At 38.8% G+C, this 12,655-nt stretch overlaps 1 protein-coding gene across 4 annotated transcripts in view; it reads right to left on the bottom strand.

The window, feature by feature from the left end:
* Positions 1-12,655, bottom strand: part of pi4kaa (phosphatidylinositol 4-kinase, catalytic, alpha a) — a 51,305-nt gene that overhangs the window by 3,558 nt on the left and 35,092 nt on the right. For all 4 annotated transcript variants that reach the window (XM_053644680.1, XM_053644682.1, XM_053644681.1 and 1 more), the window contains 16 exons: positions 12,310-12,389; positions 11,939-12,138; positions 10,285-10,375; positions 9,881-10,048; positions 8,355-8,408; positions 8,137-8,257; positions 7,620-7,749; positions 7,467-7,537; positions 7,279-7,351; positions 6,127-6,197; positions 5,383-5,492; positions 5,189-5,293; positions 4,736-4,861; positions 3,163-3,283; positions 764-923; positions 164-253 (listed from right to left, as the gene is read on the bottom strand). In XM_053644680.1, coding sequence (XP_053500655.1) covers positions 164-253; positions 764-923; positions 3,163-3,283; positions 4,736-4,861; positions 5,189-5,293; positions 5,383-5,492; positions 6,127-6,197; positions 7,279-7,351; positions 7,467-7,537; positions 7,620-7,749; positions 8,137-8,257; positions 8,355-8,408; positions 9,881-10,048; positions 10,285-10,375; positions 11,939-12,138; positions 12,310-12,389 — 1,771 coding nt within the window. The remainder of the gene's footprint in view (positions 1-163; positions 254-763; positions 924-3,162; positions 3,284-4,735; positions 4,862-5,188; positions 5,294-5,382; positions 5,493-6,126; positions 6,198-7,278; positions 7,352-7,466; positions 7,538-7,619; positions 7,750-8,136; positions 8,258-8,354; positions 8,409-9,880; positions 10,049-10,284; positions 10,376-11,938; positions 12,139-12,309; positions 12,390-12,655) is intronic.

Here is a 12,655-nt window from a genome sequence, read left to right as displayed (position 1 = left end):
CTATTGAGTGCACCCTGCATGAAAGGATGAGTTCCCATTAGAGTCTCAAGGTTTCTTCTTCATGTCAATTCTGGCTCTCTCATTAGAGCTCTAAATCTACATCCAGATTTCGGTAAAGCTGCTTTGTGACAATGTCTGCTGGTAAAAGACACACGCAACATACTTGAGCAGTTTTATGGTCTGTCCTCTGAAGCATGGAAGGCCAGTATCCAGCATCAAGGTCACCAATGACACCACAGAATCCATATATGGCCTTTGATTAGCCAGAAAGACAGACAGGAAAAGAGGTTAGAACACAAATATGAAAGCTTTTTTTTTTGCAATCAAAATAATTCAAACCCCCTTGCAAATCAGGTTTATTGTCAAAATGTACAGACTTTCAGCTGTTTGCAATGAACAAATCAAACAAAAGCAATTGAAATAGTTCAACACAACGAATGCTTCAAGTGCTTTTCCCAAATTCAACTGAAAATGCAACTTATAATGACTTCTCCAGTTTCTAAATTATTCAACCCCTTCATGGAAAGCATCTTTAGTACTTAGTAGAGCACTCTTTTGCTGTTATGACCTGCTGCAAACGAGATACATAGCTTCTGGCACCGTTCCTGAGGAATCTTAGTCCATTCCTCATAAGCAATGGCCTCCAGTTCAGTAATATTCTAAATTTCTCCCACCTCAATAAAATCAGACTGAACTCTAACCCTGTGTCCTGGCCTTACACCATATCCCTCATCATCAAATATTTACGAGGCACACGTCTCACCTTACAGCAAGATATCCACGCACGCACATCTCCATGAACCACTTAAACGGAGTGGCCTCCATTTTGCCCCCCATGATCATCACCATCTCGTCGGTCAGCTTGATGTCCGGCTCCCAGCCCAGGTTTCCACCCGGAGAGCTCTCGAACATAAAGCCAAAGTCTACAACCACAAACAAAAAGAAATAATTCTACTGCAAGACTTCAAAACCAAAAAAAACATCAATTTCAGGAATAAAACACATCAGGGGGTGCTGTTATAGAAAATAATCAATGATGGCGTGGCGTGATGACATTTCCAACATAAAGCTGATTTTTTCCCTAAAACAGCATGTTTCTCTTTTACCACACCAATTTTCCAATGATTACATTTATTATTATTTGTTAAAGAACATTTATCAATTTATCATTTTTTACCATTTATAGTTACATTTACAGTTGAGGTCATACGCCTTGCCGAATCTGATTTTTTTTTTAAATAAACGAGATCATAAATATTGCATGTTGTTGTGTTATTTAGTTCTGCCCTGAATAAGCTATTTCACATAACAGATGTTTACATATAGTCCACAAGACACAATAATAACTGAATTTACACATATCAACCAGTTTAAAAGTTTACATACCCTTTATTCTTAATACTGTGTGTCGTGACCTGGATGATCCACGTTAATGTTTTTATGTTTTGTGATAGTTGTTCATGAGTCCCTTGTTTGTTCTGAGCAGTTAAACTGCCCACTGTTCTTCAGAAAAATCCTCCAGGTCCTGCACATTCTTTGCTTTTCCAGCATCTTCTGCATATTTGACCCCTTTCCAACAGCGACTATATGATTTTAAGGTCCATCTTTTCACACTGAGGACGATTGAGGGACTCGTACACAACTATTACAAAAGGTGCAAACATTCACTGATGCTCAAGAATTCAACACGATACATTAAGAGATAGGGGGGTGTACGATTTTGAACAGGATGATCAGTGTAAATTGTTATTATTATTGTTTCTTTTTTTAGAAGTTCTTTTTTTATTTTAGTACTCCTTCCACAAATGTTAAATAAATCTCCTTAGAGAAAGACTCATATCAACGACTCTAAGTTTTTCTTTGTTAGTTAATATTTCTAATCTGTTAGACCATGAATTATGTGGAGCTATATAAGTCCTACTGACAGAGATGCTGTTATAGAAAATTAATCAGCACCTTCTGACCAATCAGTGGTTTCACTGTGAATTCAAGAAAGAAATAATAAATTTTAATTAAACACAATCTAAAAGTGAAACATCCATCCATCTTCTATACCGCTTATCCTTCAGGGTCACGGGAAAACCTGGAGCCTATCCCAGGGAGCATCAGGCACAAGGCGGGGTACACCCTGGACAGGGTGCATACTCACATACACATTCACACACCCATTCATACACTACAGACACTTTGGAAATGCCAATCAGCCTACCATGCATGTCTTTGGACTGGAGGAGGAAACCGGAGTACCCGGAGGAAACCCCCGCAGCACGGGGAGAACATGCAAACTCCACACACACAGGGCCATGGTGGGAATTGAACCCCTGACCCTGGAGGTGTGAGGCGTGCTAATCACTAAGCCACCGTGTATCAGCGCAGCAGTGTTCCCCCTTCTTTTTTTTTTTAGTACATATACAGTGGGGTCCAAAAAAACTGAGACCACATTGAACATCTTTAAATATATATTTAAAACAAAAAAGTAATTGTTCAATATCTTTCATATTTAATATTCAAGAGTTTCTGTACTGTTTCTATTTAAATGTCAGCAAATTTGTGATATTGACTATTAACTGCTTTGTATAAAGCTCAAGATTTTCCTCATGCTTTATCTTTTCTATTGAAGCCCGTGTTCTGATCTAAAATGGACCAGAAGGTTTTGCACAAACTTGGAGTCCAGCTCAAGTGCGCGCTGTCATTAAAGAAAAAAGAGGATGTACCAAATACTAAGAGACTTTGTAAGATTTTACTTTTTACTCAAGTTGGGTTTTTTAAACGAAAAAATGTTGTTTTAAATTAGAAATTTTAATGCAAAATAGAAAAAATTTCACTAGTGCGCTCAGACTTTTGGATTTCACTGTACATATGTATTCTTTTAATCAAATTTGAAATACAGTCATTTTTTTTTTTGATTATTTACTTCAAGCATTATTGTGGTATTTGAGAATAATCATGTTTTGGTAAGTCTCCAACCTGCTTTAGAAGCAATAGTATTATAGTATTATTTCTATATTTTGCAGGAACGTCCATGTATATATATGTTCTTATAGTTTTTTTAATTACAATTTGTTGCGAAAGTAATTTTTTTTGTTGTTGTTGAAAGAAAAAAAAAAGCACTCAACATTAGGGTTTTTGGCCTTGTGTTTTAGAAATCAGAGACAAACACACCGATGTGAATCAGATGGCCCTTGCTGTCCAGCATGATGTTTCCGTTGTGCCGGTCTTTGATCTGCAGCAGGAAGAGGAGCAGGCTGTAGGCAGCCATGCTGCGGATGAAATTATATCGCGCCTGGTGGACACAAGAGCACAGGCAGTGCATTAGGACACCTGATTGTCCATTTAAGGGAACAGACATCAGACAGGATAGCATGCGATTTAAACATTTTTACAGCTATAGAATAAATTTACATTTATTCACTTGCCAGATACATGTTTCCAAAGCTATTTAGAACTGAGGCAGAATCAAATCCATTAATATAACTGAGCGGTTGAGGGTTAAGAGCCCAACAGTGGCTTTCTGGCAGCCCTGTTATTTTATCCTACAATGTTCCAGTCACTATCACACACCATTAATCACAAAGCTACAACTGCACATAACACATATAGCACTGCATGACTCTATAGTATACAGCTGTGAATAAGTATAACTCATAATTGCACTATCTGGGTGTCATCCAGAAAAAGAAGGTTCTCTTTTGAGTCTGGTTCCTCTCAAGGGTTCTTCCTCATTGAAAAAACTCCTCTCAAGAAGTTTTTCCTTGCCACTATTGCCTCTGGCTTGATCATTAGGGACAAGTTTGTATCTATATCCAGATTTCTGTAAAGCTGCTTTGTGACAACGTCCATTGTTATAAGTGCTATACAAATAAACTGAATTGAACTGAATTCATAACATTAAAAAAAAAAAAAAACATTAATTACTTTGCATTATGCCACAGCACTGCTGAACAGTCATTCTGATTCGTTAGAACGTGTTGATAAATTTTCTATCACAGTGGTTCTGACAGTAGTTCCGGCTGCAACGTTTACATTAATGTGCTTATTGTAATATAACAGTATAATAGCAGTAGTACACAGCAAATTTTATGTGCGATGATCCACATAAACATATTCAGAAATTGGTGTTGATACAGTGGTGTTTTCTGTGATAACATTTATTTTGCATTTTTAGAAGGAGTCTCCAGTGTTAGTCCTTTGTAACAGTTAAAGACGTAACTAAGTTTTCCGACACAGGTTTTGAGCTTTTTCTCGAAAACATAACAAGCTACATTTTTGTCCTAGTAGCTTCAAGAGAGAATTAAAAAGTGAGGGAATGACTGTTTATAGCTGTTATAACACCAGTCCTAACAGAGAAGGACTTGCTTCGAGGACGTTCCACAATGTGTCGTTCATTTCATGAATGAAAAATCGTCAGTAACGGCAAATCGCTGGAGTACAAGAGAAATAAAACACTTCGGAATACACTGTTATTGGAAAATAATCAACTTTTGAGTGACATCACACCACCCATTGATTATTTTCCTACAACAGCAGGTCTATTGTGTTTTATTCTTTATTTTTAATATACACACACACACACACACACACACACACACACATATATATATATATATATATATATGTGTGTGTGTGTGTGTGTGTGTGTGTGTGTGTGTGTGTATATATGTATATGTATGTATATATATATATTTTCTTTTCTTTTCAAAGGAAACAAACGAGCATTAGTTTTGAAATACGTTACCTTCTGGAAAGCCAGAGTGGACTCGTCGCCATACTTGTTTCTAAAGTAGTCGTACATGCCGAAGTCGGTCTGCCTGCCCAGCTGATCACGAGACTTACAGTCCGGGATACACTCAATTACACCACACTGGAAGAAAAAAACAGTGCTTTTTACACACACACACACACACACACACATTCTCTGCTTTATTTATTTGTATTCTTGAACAGTGAGTTCTGCACCTGATTTTCAACTGCATGTACTAATCGTGACATTTCTTCTTAAAATATTCTCTTCAATTATTCCTGGTTTCTATCACCACTCTTTATATATTTATTTCTGTATTTATTAAAAAAAGTATATTCAAATCAAAAGCCAAGGGAACTTTATAAGCCAACGATAAACTAAGCAAAACTGTCAGAAAATAGCTAAGATCCTAACAGTGATTAGTGTGTGTTATGCAGTGAAACTCACTCCAGGGGCTGTAGCAACAACCCTGTATGGGAACACAAACAGGTCGAGCCCCACCAGCGCGAATATGTTCTTAAAGAGCCCGATGATCTGTAGTGCCAGCATGTCCTATCACAAGAGATAAGGTTTGTCATCAAAAATGATCATCACTGAATTCAAAAAAGCAGTGGCCTTAAAATATTTGGAAGATGACTTGCCTGCCTGCAGTCGTCTCCTACTTTAAAAATGGCCGCTTGCCAGCAGATCTTCTGGGCGGCTTCAGAGTTTTCTTCGCCGTCATCTACAGAATCGCTGAGGGATCGCAGACCTGGAATGAACACAGTATACACTTATGCAATGATCAATAAGTTGTGCTGAAGAGTATTTTGTGTTATTATCTGGATTTATGTTGAAAATAAAAGAACGTCTAAAGACAACAGAGTCTGGAGCTACACGTAAATACAGCTGTGATTAGTTGATGATGTCATTTTTAGGTTTCTCATTATGGGTAAACACATACTTCTTTGAATAATTCCTTAGAAATGTACCAACACAAACAAATCTAATGCTGAAAATGTTGATGATCCTGGATGTGTCGTTTTGTTCCGTATAAACGATTTAAAGACTATCGAAAGTCAAGCGTATGGTGTATTCACCTTTCCGTCTAGAAAGCTTGATACGCACACTATTACTTTCACAGCAGAGTCTACAAACATTCGGCTGAAGGGCTTCTGAAATTTCATAGCTATGGCAATGACGGTATTTAAATTCAAATCAAATACCAGACCTGGGCAAGGATCATGTAACTATAATATTTAGTCAATACAATATAATTAATTGGAGAGAAAAAAAGTTTAACCCCTTTTTTTTTTCATTCCATGATTATGTCAGACCTGCACAAAACAGTGAATAGACAGAGACAAAAAAAAAAAAAAAGAGTGCGAGAGGAATATACAACACACCTTCTTTCTCAAGCTCACTCACTCCACATCGCTTGACTTTGAACTTTGCCAGATAAGGAGCTTTGGCAGCACTGCAAAATACAAGCAAATGAATTTCACAGAAATGTCCTGACACATGAAGCGTGCGACAGCCTGAGAAAACCCTATTCGGCATTTTCTACTATTTATAGTTCTGAAAACTACAAACCTTCCTGAATTGAAATTATATTTCTCTTTTTCATCTTAACCACAAGCTACAACTTGTTCAAATCTGGTTACAGCCATTAACCAGATTCCATTCCCAATCACATTTCGGCATCTGATGCCTGATCACAAGCTGAAACGATTCAGGTTACGTCCATTTCATTTGAGACGCATGTAGCTATGAACAACCTGATCAAAGCCTGACATTCTCTTTGAGGAGATCACGCTTAGCTAGCAAACGTTTAGAAATCTTTAGGCAGACTGACCACTTTTACAGCTGCATTTGTAAAACTGGCTCATTACCTCCTGACATATATTTATGGTTACTACAAGTTCAGGGGTCAAAGTATGTGAAAATCAATTTCCATGATATAAGGCTGTGCTTTTTTTTTTTTTTAAAACACATCATCATCTATTCTATATACAAACTGACTCTGAAAGTAGAATAACACATTCCTAGGAAAAAGAAGTGCTAACAAAAACTATTCAACTATACACTGTAGCACAATTATGAGTCTCCAATCTCTCTTGTCTTTGCACTCCATCTCCAAACATTTGGATGTTGTTGGGTTTTTTTTAGCATTTTTGTAGGCACATTTTGAGATTTGGCATCAATCACTGAATCACAGTAAAAACCAAAACCTGAATTGTTTCTGAAAAGTTTTCAGATGCAAGTCAAATGAGCAGACAGAATTTTACCAATGTTTCAGCACTACAAGATGCAAATCCACATATGCTGCCCAGAAGTGCGTACGGAACGCAGACAACAGCTAATCCACGGGTCTGCTGTGAATTCTAGTAGTGTCAAAATGTTGAGTAATATATCTCAGTATTTTGCGAGAATTCAGCCATAACCATAGATATCTGACTGGTTTTCTCAATCCGCCATACAAATATTGAGCACTACAATTAGCTGTGCTATTACAGTAATGATGTATCTCATTTTCTTTAGCGTTTTAGAGACCTCACCTCTGCATGGGAGTTCCTGACTCATAGTCAATATCCAGAACAATGGCTTCAGGATTGCTTGGTAAGTAGCAGCCTGGAAGAGTGAACAGAACAAAAAGTAGGTCATAAACCCAAAATTAAAAAAAAATAAAAATAAGGGTACTTAGACAAAAGCATAACATGAACATGCTCTGGAAATTAACACTCACCTGGCTGAACTTTGATATCAGACAGGGCTTTGAGGCAAGCTCTTTTCCTCTCCTCGCCTTTAGGAACTGGCCTGACAATAAGAAAACAGCACATTATGAATCCTGGAACAACAGAGAAGTTCTCTTATTACTAACTGGTGTTTGAGAACATACTTAATAATGGCAGAGACATTGGTGATCTTGTTGAAGAAGTCAAACTCGCGCTGGTAGAAGTCTTTAGCTGGGCCAGACAGAGAGCTTGTGATCTCCTCCATCATCTGTTCCAGCAGCTCTCCAATGTCCGCTGTGTACGGGGGGGGGGGGGGGGGTTAAAAAGATTGTTAACACCTACATTGTCTTTAATACAACTAACAGACCAACTACAAGCTTGTAAATCAGAATATCCTATGCAAAGTATTTCACCTCAAAGATTTGTCTGAACATTGTTAATAACAGTGAATGAAAACCAACAGAGGTCAGTTGAGATTCTGCATAAAAACATATCTGCTCCATGAGCTACTACACCTGAGAAATGGTACATGTGGCTGCCTATGTTATTAATAAATAGCTAATGATATATTAAATAGGCTCTAACTATAATGTTACAGAAATTGACCAATGTAATCATTATTGGGACTACTTGGGATTAATTATCATTTCCTCTGGTTTTGATCACTCTCCAGTTACTCACGGTCTTTCTGGTGACCCTCCTCATCCAAGTAGATGTTGGTCTTCATGTTCCAAATGAACTGATGTGCAAGCAGCTGGGATTTCTGTGCAGCCCACAGTATGTATTCGCGCACATACCCCATCTGTCACAGAGGAGCGAAAAACACGCATCATGAGACATGAGAAAACACTGTCCTGTGTGTCATTAGGAAAACTGTGCAATGAGCCAAAGCTTCCTACCTTGTCATACCGGAGTGCTTGCACAATTTGTGGAATGTAGAACAGAATCGCATCCTAGCAGAGAGGAAAAAAAAAGAAAACGTATGATGTTAACTGACATTACAGGACGCTTTCATGCCAACAGCATATATTATCAAACATAGTGGCTGAACTATAGATCCAGGAGTATGTGGCCACCTGACCATCACTCCATATATGGGCGTTCACCAAACTGTTGCCACAAATTTGTAAGCACACAATTGTCTAGAATGTCTTTGTATGCTGTAACACTAAGATTTCCCATCACTGGAACTAAAGGGTCCCTTGTGCACAAAGCGAGGTCCATAAAGACATGGTTTGTTAAGGTTGGTGTGGAAGAACTCGACTGGCCTGCACAGAACCCTGACCTCAACCTCACTGACCAGCGTCGGGATGAACTGGAACGCTAACTGTGCACCAGGCCTCCTGACCGAACATCTGTGCCCCACCTCAGTAAAGCTCTTGTGGCTGAATGAGCACAAATCCCCACAGCTATGCTCCAAAATCTAGTGGAAAGCCTTCCCAGAAGACTGGAGTCTGTTATAGCAGCAAAGGGGACTAAACCTGCGTTAACATCCATGGCGTTATAATGGACACATATGGGTTTGATGATAAGGTGTCCACATACATTTGGCCATATAGTGTTTTTTGAACGGCACAATTTATAAGCAACCAGCTGAGTGTATAAAAACAAACAGTACATCTCATCTCTTTTGTACAGTTAACCGATTTTAATTTCTCCACCAGATTTCTTTTGTTAGTACGCAGAAAAATGTTCACGTGATCAGTTAGTCAGACCATCGAGCTGAACATATCAACTACTGTGACTGTCACACCAAGCTTTCGACATACTGTTTTGATGTAAGCCAGAGGCTCATGAATTCACAAGTCAAAGTTCATGCAGATAAAGTCCGCTACCAGAAGCAAATCCACCTCCTTCATGTCCCGTGTCCTTTCCCCTTCGGTGATTTCCCTTTTCCGCAAGAATGAAGACTATATTGCGCATCAAGCCAAAGGGCAAGTTAAATTTGATTTAAGAAGATGCATGAATCTCCAGCCACTCTAGCTCTGATTATTAATAAATTCATAACACTTAAGTACAGATTACATTTTCATTTTGATGATTTATAATTATAACACGCAATATACTCTTGTTAAGCTAGCGTTATGCTACTGAAGTCATGTGTGTCCTTTATGTTAACGCATGAGATCACATTTTCCAGAAAGTGTTTCATTGTTCCAGCAGATATATTCTCTTTAAAAGAAATTCGAGTCACTTTCAATCTATATACAGCAATTCGCTACACAGGGAACTGCAGGTTGATTTGAGACATCTTGCAATCACATATTATTGTAAGGCATGTTTCTGCTCACCACTTCTCTTACTGCACTTAAATTAATTAATTAAATTGTGCCATTACAAAAAATAAAACCTAACATAAATATCCCATTAATTTCTAACTCCAAATCAGAAATAAAGCATTCTGGACATGGCCACTGGTACGTACTGGAGGGAAAGAGCGCAGCACTTTGACTCCATACTGGGCGGTAAGGGGGTGAGGAGGGTACATGCTGGAGAAATACGACAGGCCAGTTGGGGGGTCAGCAGGGGCCCAACACAGGATGTGGCTCAGTTCAGGCGAGTCAGCATCAATGGTGTGCCATGTGACCAGGAACTGTCGATTGAGAGAAATATAATAAAAAAAAGAAGAGTAAGCAGTGTGTAAATAAACAATCACAATCATACATGTTAAATACTACAAATGGCTTAAACAATGAGTGCAAGTTTTATATCTAATCACACATTGCTCAGGTGTCACCCCCCCCCACTTTTCTTTTATATTTATGCCCATCTGTTCCAAATGAAAGGGAACGTCCTTTCTTTTCCTTTTCCCCCATGAAAATCTCTCACCTTAACTGCCTCTGGGACATCGCTGACAGCGCCAGGGTCCAGCCGAACCAGCCGGGTCACTTCAGCAACAATGGCCTCTGTGTTTTTGAACCTGAAAAACAGGCCGTAAAAAGGTCAACTACATAATAGTGTTACAAACCTGGATGACAATATTTATGCAAAACCACTCCAAAAAATGTTTAAGCAGTTTGCAAATCAGGTTTATTGTCAAAATGTACAGACTTTCAGTTGTTTGCGATGAACAAAACAAACAAAAGCAATTGAAATAGTTCAACACAACGAATGCTTCGAGTGGTTTCCCCAAATTCAACTGAAAATGCAACTTATAATGATTTCTCCAGTTTCAAAATTATTCACCCCCTTCATGGCAAGCAACTGTATCTAAAATGATCAAAACACTCTTAATGTTCTGCTATACTGGTACAATGATGACCTAAAAACACCCCTACAACAACGAAATATTTACAACACACAACATTAAAAAGAAAAAACATTTGAGGTGAAAATCAGAGAAATCAGTATTTATAGAACAAAAAAATTGTGTAGATAATTTAACTGAGCGAATAAATCATCATGGAGTATGTCAGTAAATGTCCTCTTTTAATCACTTATTTTCACTCACTCACAGCTCTTTTTCTGGATTTTTAGCCCATTTTAAATTCCAATAAGGTCATTACCAATTCCCCCCACTGTCTAGTGAGTGACTACAGAATGACAGATACCTAGGAAGTGTGAATGCTAACATATGCTTCCTTGAACTACGTGAAGACAGTCATTGCATCTTTTCTGATTCACATGGCAGCTGGGAGCTCATACGCATTGATTAGAGTCGTTTTGATCGACAGGTGAGAGAGTATTGTAATCTCTCCCACCTAGAGAGAAAGGTGGGAATAATGCTCTCTCTCGGACTGTGGCATCGTCAGGGTGCAAACTCATAATTTCATAATCTCCCAGTGATGGAGCCAACACTTCTGTTGTGCCACAATGAACAATACTCTTTATACACAAAGTCTTAATATTGTGTTACTACTTCTGTCTGATTTATTCAGTTTTTTGTTTTGTTTGTTTTGTTTTTATTTTCCTCGCATTGTCTCCCCAATTTGACAACCCCCACCCACTAGCTAACGCTATCCCCCCATCACATGACCGCTACCAACCAGTGAAGGGTGCAGGCCAACACGTGCTTCCTCTGAGGCATGTGAACCCAACCTCTGCATCTTTCCGAACTGCTGCTCATGCTACATCACAGGGCAGCATAACATATTCAGAGGAAAGTGCGAGCCACCATCATCTGCATACACGGGTTGACAGACACCTTTGACTGGCTAGCGTCATTGTGACTGACAGGGGAGAGATAGAATGCTGTTCCTCCCACCCAGAGAACATGGATGAAAAGATGTGGCATCGGCAGGATTCAAACTCGCAGTCTCCTGATGATAGGGCGAACGTGTTTCTGTTACGCCACTCTGTTGCAGACTATGCTGAAACTATTGTTTATTACTCAGTTGCTACACAGAAACTAATGGATTAATAGAATGTAGTTATGAGAGTAGACTAAGGTTTAAAAAGTTTAAAGGGTTCGAATGTAATAATCTTGTGTTGTACAGGTATCATAAATGAATTTTTAAACACACAATACAAACTGCATGGGTACCTGGATGGGAGATGCAAGGCAAGGTAGGGAGAGATACTCCAGGCCAGGTTGACGTTGTCCTTCCATTGTTTCTCACTCAGAGTGATATACTTGGACCTCCAATTAGCAATGCTGGTCTCTACGGACTGTTCTGTAAAGATGGCCAGCTCCTGGGCAGACAGTGGGTTGTACCACGTGGTCAGACGCTCAATCTCACTTGCCTGGATGGGAAAAGATGGAGAGAATAAGAGGCTGAGAGCTCCACTAGCTTAAGAAAGTAAGTGTTATAGCATGGCTAAAGCCCCGCAGTTAACTTTCTCAATCAGCTTTCTCTGAATTGCAAATGAGAAAAGTGAAAATTAAGACTGGATTAAAGCAAAACAGAGGCTTACCAGTAAAGCCAGTAGTAGTGTTCTGCGCTTCATGTAGTACTTGTGCAGCTGAGTGCCTCTATTACTCTTCTTTGATATTCCTGTGGTGAATAAAGAAGGAAAGGGAAAATTATTGGAACACAGTGGCCTTGAACAACGGCGGAAAAATAGCGCATTAAAGCTACAGTCTTGGGTTGTTACAGCGAGAAAGTATAATCATGAGCACAAAATCTAAATCACTGTACTTATCATGGTATTGAACAGGAAAAGTATCCAAAGACAGATACAATCATTTTTGCTTTGTTTTTTAATCCTGCTCCCATCAATTCAGACCAACCCTGCCTTTTGTCTGAAGTTTTTCTTTTTG

Source organism: Ictalurus furcatus, chromosome 16 (assembly GCF_023375685.1).
Source record: "Ictalurus furcatus strain D&B chromosome 16, Billie_1.0, whole genome shotgun sequence".
Lineage (NCBI taxonomy): Eukaryota > Metazoa > Chordata > Actinopteri > Siluriformes > Ictaluridae > Ictalurus > Ictalurus furcatus.
This window is presented reverse-complemented; position numbering and strand designations above follow the sequence as displayed.